Source organism: Schistosoma haematobium, chromosome 6, assembly GCF_000699445.3.
Source record: "Schistosoma haematobium chromosome 6, whole genome shotgun sequence".
Lineage (NCBI taxonomy): Eukaryota > Metazoa > Platyhelminthes > Trematoda > Strigeidida > Schistosomatidae > Schistosoma > Schistosoma haematobium.
In genome coordinates this window covers 12,692,005-12,702,563 of record NC_067201.1, presented here as the reverse complement: position 1 = coordinate 12,702,563, position 10,559 = coordinate 12,692,005, and the positions used below count along the sequence as shown (strand labels likewise).

The 10,559-nt window shown below is 31.8% G+C and overlaps 1 protein-coding gene across 1 annotated transcript in view; it reads right to left on the bottom strand.

The window, feature by feature from the left end:
- Positions 1-328: 328 nt before the first annotated feature.
- The window catches only part of MS3_00008542 (uncharacterized protein), a 30,629-nt gene continuing 20,398 nt past the window's right edge, over positions 329-10,559 (bottom strand). The window contains exons 4-6 of the mRNA XM_051216873.1: positions 4,744-5,199; positions 2,374-2,590; positions 329-1,361 (exon numbers count right to left, since the gene is read on the bottom strand). Coding sequence (XP_051065500.1) covers positions 1,150-1,361; positions 2,374-2,590; positions 4,744-5,199 — 885 coding nt within the window. The 3' untranslated portion in view covers positions 329-1,149. The remainder of the gene's footprint in view (positions 1,362-2,373; positions 2,591-4,743; positions 5,200-10,559) is intronic.

Below are 10,559 nucleotides of genomic sequence, written 5' to 3'. Positions count from 1 at the left end.
AAGCTTAAATCTAAGATTTATTAATAAATAAACTGTATTGTTTTTAAGCAACATATCATTCAGGCGGATTGTTTTGTTTGTTTGTAAGGTCATCAACTTCTTGCTAATTTTTCTAGCTGATGTCCTCTTCAACGTTTTCTTTGTTCAGTAAGTGTGTTGTATCTAACAGTTTTAAACATATTCTCATTCGGTGAATGTTGAATGTAATTTTCATTTCAAGCGTCTAGGATTATTAATACCTGTTTAGTATGAACATGGAAATTTCGGGCATGACAACATACCGTATATATAGATATTTAGTGATAAATTACACTCTAATACACGAAATCAACATAAGACAATAACTGAAAGTTCTAAATACAACACGCTTATTCAACGTTGAAAACGCTGCGGATAAACTCAGCCAGTTTTTTTTTTTTTTCGTTTCTATGTATTAAAATTTACACATAAAATTGAATATTATTTCACATTTCACAAACATCAACAACAACAAATATATGAATACAAGAAAAACAAATAAAATGATTGTGAACATTTAAACAGAACACAAAAATAGTTATTGACATTTCACTTTCATTCAGTATTAGGTTAAGAGAAAAGGATAATGAATGATGATGATGAGGATGACGAAATGTATGTGTGTGTGTGTGTTTGATTTTGTAATGTTAAAAAATAATATTGCAAAAAAAGTCAGCCATAATGATCAGATCATTTGTGATGTTTGTGACAGTTTTCCCTCTCTCTCTCTCTCTTTTAGAAGTTATCAAAAATCTTATATGAACTAGTTGATTAGTGATAGAAACAAAATGACATTTATTGGACGCCTGAATATATGATTCATTAATAGTGTTTGAATTATGTTCCATATTTAATAATGATTGTGAAATGGTTACATCCAAATTAAAACAATTCACAACATACATAAATAGATGGAAACATTTTATGTAAGTAAATAATCTATCTAGGAAATTCATAACCGTTATATATATTCTTAATTTATATTTGAAAATGTAAGCATTTGTTTAGATAGTCAATATATTGAACATGAACAATAACAACAATAGAATTTATGTAATTGAACAAAATAATCAACATTACACACATGTAGTAGACATGTAATTTAGAATATAATAGGAATGAATAGTGTTATTAACTACAAGCACATCCTAAAACAATTAAATTATGTAATGTATGCATTTGTAATTCACGATTTGAATCCAAGTATAAAACAGACATACTAGTTAATTGAGTTGGATGACAACAAGATTGTACATCATCACGTTGAATATTTCCAAATTGTGATAAATTCTTACGTAATAATAAATCCATAACATCATAGTGTAGACTTTTTGTTGATGTGACTAGAAAATGAAAAAAAGACGTATGTCTGTGATAAAAAATCAAATAATAAATTGGATATATGAATTAATTTTCAATTTTTTTCGAAAATAAAATAATTCATATCAGAAGGGTTTTGTGGATATTATAGTAATTTCAATGGTTGAGATCATGAGTCAATTGAAGCTAGACCACTATGGAAGACTGATAGGTCCTAGGTTCGAATCTCGCGAGGCGTGGGTGTGCACTGCCGAGGAGTCCCACAATAGGACGAAACGGCCGTCCAGTGCTTCCAGGTTTTCTATGGTTGTCCAACTTCAATTGATTCATGATCTTAACGACTGAAATAAAATAATTGTTTAGACTAAACAAATTTTTAGGTATAGGACTATTGGTTGACAATAAGCAGTAATGCAGTAATCATTAATGTGTATCCCTACTATTCCCAAAAATCTGTTAGAAAGACTAACAATCAGATTTTATCTTTTCATTCATTGAAAGTAAGAAGACTACTGTTCGAATATTGGAGACTATGCTCTTATAGTCTCTTAGGAAATTGGAGTACTTTTCTTGTAAAATAGAATCATGCTACAAAGCATTAGATGTACTTAACAAGGAACATCTTAATAAATTCAGCACATAAATCTCTTCGTATCGTTGATGGTAAATCGATCAATTAACTAATAATACAAATTGCTAATATCCTCAATATTTATCTATTCGAGTAACTGAGAAAAAGTGGATCTGAAAATTTTATCTGGAACTACGACTAAAGATGATTATGTTTAGAGACGTCTTAGTATTTTTAGAAGGTCATTACCCTTAAAAAAGTTATCGGCTATCGGTATCCAGGAGCTTGATGTTTGGAGTGGTAAATACATAGTTTAGATCTCCGTGTGAACCTTGAGGTCGATATACTGGTAGGCCCAGTTGATGAAATACAAATAGACTAAAACGCACGTCTAAAGTTACGCTACGGATCTAAGAAAAATCTTGTTTAACATTAATACACAACTGAAAATTATAGTAACCTACCTTTGCAGGATCCTCGACAATAATTCGGTTCAAAACTTTTCGGGTGTATAATCCAATTATCCCAACCAATATCAGAAAATTTAACAGATAATGGTTGTGTACAACAACTATAATGGTGTCCATTAGAACGACATACATTATATATTGTCTCGTCTCCTTTAGTTAATGAACGCCTCTGTCTTTTTAAACGTGGACGATATTTAATTTCCATAACAACCTTAGGAATATATAGAAATATTAAAATAGAAATATAACACTTGATAAATCATTTATGTAATTGAAAATGAATATGAGGTTCTTGGTATAAGAGATTGTAGGATTTTCACAGTCTAAACCACGAGATAATTTTAGCCAGATCACCATTAAAGTAACTGTGGTCGCCAACGTAGTATCATAGAGGTTAAGCTTATATGATCGAGACTAAAGGTCCTGTTTTCGATCCTCGGACCCAGGGTTGTGAATGAGCACTGCTGAGTAGTCCCAAACTAGGACGAAACGGCCATTCTGTGCTTCCAGGTTTCCAACTGTGGTTTATCTAAAATCATTTAGTGGTTTAAACTATTGTTAAACATAATGATGGCTAAAGGGGGTATATACTTTTTGGGTTCAATGTAGTTCCAAGCGATGAGGGACTTATTTCAGTTTACGCAGAAGCAATCATCATATTGTACCAATTTACTCAAAAAATTTTAATTTCTAAGATCCTATAAATATGCTATATGCAAAATATTATAGAATAAGATCAATCTGTAGTTAGGATAAGTTAAGTTCGTTCCACAAAACACTACATTTACTCCTATTTAAGACACAGTAAACTCTTCTCCCATAAATTATGGATGTATATTCGTGAAAGATTTTTAAGTGGAATATTTATTGATATCGGTTTTCTTTTTACGACCACCATTTAAGCGGTTTTATTTTGTGACAAAAACTATGGTGGTGTCAAATAACTAAAAGGGGATCGAACTAGTTAACACAATAATACAATTTTTAGAAAAATGACAATCATTGTAAAGTGCAAACCTGTTTTCAGGTTTTCCATGGTGGTCTACCTTCGATTGACTCTTGAATTCAACTATTAAAATTCCTATAATATCCACAGAACACCTCGCTGATTATAAAATACAGAAATGTTAAGGTTATCATAACATCTGCTGAAATTCAGCAGCCTAATACAGGTCAACTTCGAAGCCTTTATCAATAGCATTCTTCTAATTTATTCTAATAATCCAACGTAAAGATTAAAAAAAATACGATGGTAGCTCACTTATATTCCCAACCATCTTACGATTTTATTGATTAAATGCAGTCAACACTAAGAATCCAAAAAAAACAGGACATTTATAAGTTTAGAAAACAAATATGAATGGTAACTAGTAGTGGAATCCAGAACATGCGTTTCGTCCTATTTGGAACTCTTCATCTGAATGTACCTGTATCTCAGAGTTAATGTTCACTCTGAGACTTAGGATGCATATATACTAATAAGAGACAGATCAATTACTGTTCTAAACATCAATCCAAAACTTCAAATAAACGATATAAAAATGATTCACTTGGTGTTGTTTTACTTCTATCATCCCATTTTTATTTAGGACTACAATTGATCAGTTTCATGTTAGCATATGTACATCCTGTGCGGGTTGCATCGATATCACCCTAAGTCACAAGCTTTTTAAGCACAGATGAATAGTGGCTAGCAATGGGATCCAGTTTGACGCACGTTTCGTCCTATCTAGAACTCGTCAGCTGGATGTACCTGTATCGCAGAGTTGATGTTCACTCTTGAACTCAAACCCAATAACGTTCGCTTCAAACGTCATCGTGTTATCCACTTAGCTACTAAGTCCCAAAAAAACAAATGAATTTGTAGGTAATATTTATTACATTTGTCTTTTTTTGCTAAATATTTATGTAATTTTACTAGAATACATAACTATTAACTATATGATCTATTCAATAGTGAGACATTTATCAACCTTTTTTTCTCTAATATACAATTCATTAATATTATTATCAGATGGGTTTTGTGGAGATTGTAGTAATTTCAATGGTTAAGATCATGAGTCAGTCAAAGCTAGACCACCATGGAAAACCTGGGAGCACTGGACGGCCGTTCAGTCCTATCGTGGGGCTCCTCAGCCGTGCGCATCCGTGACCTCGCCTCGCGAGATTCGAACCCAGGACCTACTGGTTTCGCGCGCGAGCACTTAACCACTAGGCCACTGAGTCGGCATCCAACGGTGTTAACGTCTAACTTCAACTAATCCACGAAATTGAGCGACATATTCACCATTGTCTTCAGTGAGTTACTATCTCACAACAGACCTGGTTGAATATTAGATTTAATATTAGATATCTTTTAATTACCTTTTTTGGATCAATAATATTTTGTTCATTATCACAATCATTACACATAATCATTAAATATCTTATTAATGGTTTATAGGCTTGAATTTTTATATGATTATATTTTAACCAATGAATCATACGATTTGTAATATTCAATGTTATCATAGATGTTAAATGCTTTTGAGGTATTATAGTTTTAGCTATTTCTGGTTTAATTAATTTAAACATTCTTTGGAAATCATTAGTAGATAATCTATATCGCTCATTGAATAAATTTGATGATTGAAATTTTTGATAATTTTCCATTTCATTATAATCATTGATATCAGTTTGTGGTAACGATTCAGCTGTTAAATCATCATTATCATTATTATTATCATTAATATCATTAAACCATAAAAAATTTGGTTTAAATAATGTAGGATGGATTTCCCATAAAGTGAATATTGAATTTGGACGAATTTCACCGTTGATCTATAAAAAAATGAATAAAAGATATTTAAAACAATTAGTCCCTTTAATAAATTTCGATAGTGTAATGAGAGGACAACTCCGCCTGGAGTACCTCCGAGGGCTACTGCTGGTCCCAAGCCCGGATAAAGGAGAAGGGTTGGGCATGGGGTTAGCGACCTCATCCCGTAGAAAACTAACTCGCCAAAAAACGCTAATGAGAGGTCGTAGTTTATCAGAATTATGTGATATATATTTGAGCAATACATTTTGAACAATCTGATCACACATTACATACTTGTTAAGAACATTGATATATGAAAATTAAAACGTCAACTAGACAGTTGAGGGGGGGTGATCGCATACCACAATGGTTGCAGAAACAAATAGATTCCAATGGTCAAATAAGATCACAGGATAGACGGACATCCTCCTCCTTTGCGAAGCATTTGATTGAACAACACATATAAGCGAATAATTGTTTTCAATTAGATCGTCATCATTTGATTGAGACTGCTATAAGGTTGATATCAAATAAGCATTTATAGTGGTGTTATATGAAAACCTTCATGGACGTATACTAAAGTTTATTGAAGCATTGGCTATACGGAAATCAAAACCCCCTTTATGTGTTCAAAAACAAGTTATCCAGAGTGGTAATCACATTTGTTTTTGTGTACTTTATTATTTTTTCCTTTGTTGTGACTTACCCTTAACCTGTCTAGTTGGACTTTTAATTTTCATATATAAATGTTCTTAACAAGTATATATGTGTGATAACATTGTTCGAAATGCATTGCTCAAATACATATCACATAATTCTGATAAACTTCGTCTAATCATTGCATTATTAAAAGATATTTAGTTCAAAAGTTATACCTATTTTGAGAATAAATCCACCTATAACTCTTTCAGAGTTACTGTCAGATTTCAAGTTCGGATAAAGGAGGAGAGTTGGGCATGTGATCCACAACCTCATCCTGTAGAAAATAACCTTTCTAAAAAAGAAAACCTTTAACCAGAATAAACAAAGTAATTTTAAATATAGTGATATTTATTTTTGAAGAATTCAGTTTGAATGTTATATCCACTGTTATATAAGATATTAGTTTAGGTTGACTGATATTATCTAACATAGAATGTATTGTGTTATGAATCTGATTGGTCGGTAATACAATTCCTCTTCAGAATTCATGCAAATTAACGCTAACGAATAAAATTTCTCGATTATTCTTTAAAGAAAGCTGGTATTCCCAAAAAGATTGATTAATTCTTCACTAAATTATATAATTTATGAGCTATGTCATTGAACTAATTATGCAAACCTTTATTAAAATAAAATGAATCATTGATTATTATGAAATATCAAGATTTTTCGATGTTCATTTAATTAACTGAATTTTCAACATGGGTTTGTTGAAATCATAAATAGATTGATGTTAGACTATCATTGACAATCTGGAAGCACTGGACAGCTGTTTTGTCCTAATATGGGACTCCTCGGCAGTGCGCACCCACTACCCCGCTCGCGGGATTCGAACCCAGGACCTTCGGTCTCGCACACGAACGCTCACCCTCTAGACCACTGAGCCGGCCGGCATCCAACGGTGTTGGTGTTCAACTCCAACCAATCCGCGACCATCTTCCATTGCACCGAGGTTGATATCTGTCTCTACCTGACATGGATTAACTCCATTATTTATGGCTTCTCACTAGAACTCTGAGAATTCCCTCACGAATCTAGTCACTGAATTTTATTAAAATGCAAGGCTTCTTGTAATTTTCAAAATGTCCAGTCGTAGAACAACATGGCTACTTTTTAATAACTATGAGTTTGTGGGTTGTTTAATTACTGATTATAGTCATAAATAAACCATAAAATATAAATTTTAAAAAAATTGATGTCAAAATCGAAGGTGACTTATGTAAGCTGTGCATGAAAATGTGTTACTTACTACTTATAAGTAGCTAGAGTATTTGCACCAAATTTCTGTCAAAATGAAAAGTGAATAATCATTTGTACCTTACTGACGTTACCTCTTCATTTTTATCATCATAAATGTATGTCAGATATTCCATAATGATATTCGTACAGAAGAACCCGATTTTTAAGGCCATAATAAGAAGCCTGAGTAAAAGAGTTTGACTTACTATAGTCGGTATTGAAATACAGCCTATATCAAGAGTAATTAATAGAAGTACTTATCCAAAGAATTCAAATTTGATACCAGGAAAAGTTAAGATTATAATGAGCATGCAACTGTCAGTAACTAGAATGAAATCATTTCACACGAAACTAGCATAAATTGATGGATTAATTAGTAATAATATTCATAGTAGTACATCAATTAGTAAAAGCTTGAATTATCCCGTTAGTACTATTATTTAGGAATGGTACACGGAATAATCCAAAACATTACTAGTAATGATACGGGCCTATCATGCCTATCATGATTCAAAAGCTCAGTGAATAACATATTGGGTGTTTAGACTGAAAGCTATGAACTTAATGTGAGTATCAATACAACTAAGACTTAAATCGCTCCCTATATTCTACTGCTAGCCACAAATTGTCTACCCAGAGAAATTATATTGTTCTTAAAAACGATGATTTCAGGTTCATCTGTTTGTAATTGAGCTTGGACTATAAAATTTATTTGCGAATAAGCCTGATATTGTCTTATAAAGTAAAACGGTGTCAGATTATGTCATCAAACACATTAATACTAGGGAAAAACCTAATTAGTACATTAAAGGAGGTTCGAACTCTGAGTTTGGAGTTTTATTCATAAAGTTTCCATTGTCCTACTGGACAAGGTTACTAGTAAAAACTCTACACAGAAGTGAGCCATTCGAATTTCTTTACATACAACAAATAACGTGTTCTATTGACGTTGATCTTGAATGGTTGTTGTTGATTCATGTCTGATCACTTATTGCATAGTTATTTCATTTGCACTTCCATTTAAAATGATTTTCGACCTTATAGTTGTCGGTGATTTTTCCAGTTGTTTGGTGAAATTGTATCAATGTCCATACGTTTATTGGTTGCTGATTGACTTGAGTGCCATGTTCCAAAGAAGTCTTTGGTCTTCTAATTATTCCATCTTTCCAATACTTTTACATTGCTTCAATCGAATATGCATCTTAAATTGTTTACATGCATTGATATAACCGGGAGTGTATCCCGGCTTTTGAAATGCTACAAATATCTACTATTGCCTTAATGAGTCTAAAACCATGTAGTACATAGCCTATCTATTTCAACTGTTATCTATCTCGACAGTTCAGCATTGATATTTTAAAATAGAGTACATCAGTTTGATATTTCGAAATCTTTAAATGAGATCAGTAGATCATCGAATACTAGTGTGTGGCCGTAAATGCAAACACCTTAAGCCCGATTTATGTACCGAAAAACAATCTTTTGTTACCACCATAATATTATCTTCATTTTATGACATCTTTTCTCTAACTCTTCTCCATTATTTTGAATCTATTATTTTCAGTATGTGGATTTGCGAAGATCGTTGTATTATAACAATTGAATTCACGAGTCGATCTAAGCTAGACCATCAGTGAAAATCTGAAGGTACTGAAAGATCATTTCTTCCCAATATGGGACTCTACTGCCCCACATTCGGGACTCGCGCGTGAACGCTTAACCTCTAAACCACTGAGCTAGTATTCAAGAGTGTTAATGTTTAACTTCAATCCATCCATGACCTTGCGCAACCGTTCATCCATTGTTTGAGGTGGATAACTGTTTCCAGCCTACACGGATTGGGCTCCACTGGTCACGGCTTGTCAATAGAACTCCAGGAAATCCATCTTGAATGGATGAGTGGTTACTCAGGACCATTTATCATTTTCATCACTTTATTTTTTTAAAATGACATAACAAATTGTGTTATACTTCATTATTATTATTAACCAATGCTTAGCTATTTCGTTGTGAACTTCTTAACTTAACTAACTTCAATTACTTTATTTTGAGTCTGATTAAATTTACTGGTATCTTCACTGAATTGTAATGATACTTATTCAAGTCTGAATAAATTAAAAATAATAAGTGTAATAGAATAAATTGGATTTACTTATTTGATGGGCTTTTGTTAAACTGCCTGCGATCTATATGTGATTTTAATAATTATTTACAATCTAAATATCTTATAACAATAATAATGAAGATAAGTAGACAGATAGGCAACTGACGAGAATCCACAAAACAAATGAAGAATACATATTATTATCTTAGGCTTTTTGCGTGAGACTATAATTTATGAACGAATCAATCGGTTATAAGATAACAGGTCTTGGATTTTGGCGCAAAATTCATTCATACATTTGGTTAATTAATGTTTTGGCATTTCAGCTTATGTCAGTTCGTGGTGAAAACCCTAAATCTAGTTCCTAACTCTAATCATCAACTGTAAATCATAATTCTAATCCCTTACACTGTTTCATATCATTCATTTAGTCCTAGTTATTAGGTGGACACTCTCAAGGTCACTTTAACACTACTCATAGGTCGTCCATAAATTATAATCTCACCATAATACGGATTGTATAGAAAAAAAAACAGTAGTTGGCTGGAATCTTAATAGAATACAATAAATTGTTTGATTATTCTACTCAAATATTTGTCTTTATACAATTTAATATAATAAATGGAATTGTATGTTTATAATCATCTCAACTGTCGTTAACTAACTATTTCATTCTTAGAAATACTTTATATATACATATTTACAATGATCAGCATAAACTATTAACATTCCTTTAAGTGTACTACTACTATTCAGAATATAAAAATATCAACAGATCCATTAAAGGTCACTTTCATTTGGGTCAATTCAAATACGGCAATCATGTAAAGAGAAAAAAACAAACAAACAAACAAATGAAATATTACTCTACTGTCAAAAATACCCATGATAATAATAGTAACAATAATAACATTCCTCCTCAATATTCTTTCTTGTTGTTATTGATCTTTTTTTACACATTTTCTTCTTACTTCTGACCTCTCTCTCTCTTTCAATTAATTTTTGCAATAATAATTGGTTTCTGTTATTGAAAGTTTTATTTTGCCTTCAATCTCTTACAGATTTTGTTGATATAAATAAAGAAAAAAACATTTAACTATTTAGCAAAAAAAGTAAACTAAAAAAAATAAAGAAACAAATGTTGTTCACTTTTTGTGTACTTTTTATTCAATATATTTAGTTATTTATTTATTTTATCAGTTTAGGTGTTGTGGAGATTGTTAAGTTTTTGATTGAAATCATGAGCCAATTGAAGCTAGACCACCATAGGAAACCTGGAAGCACTGAACGGCCGTTTCGCCCTAGTATGGGACTCTTCAGCAATGCGCATCTACA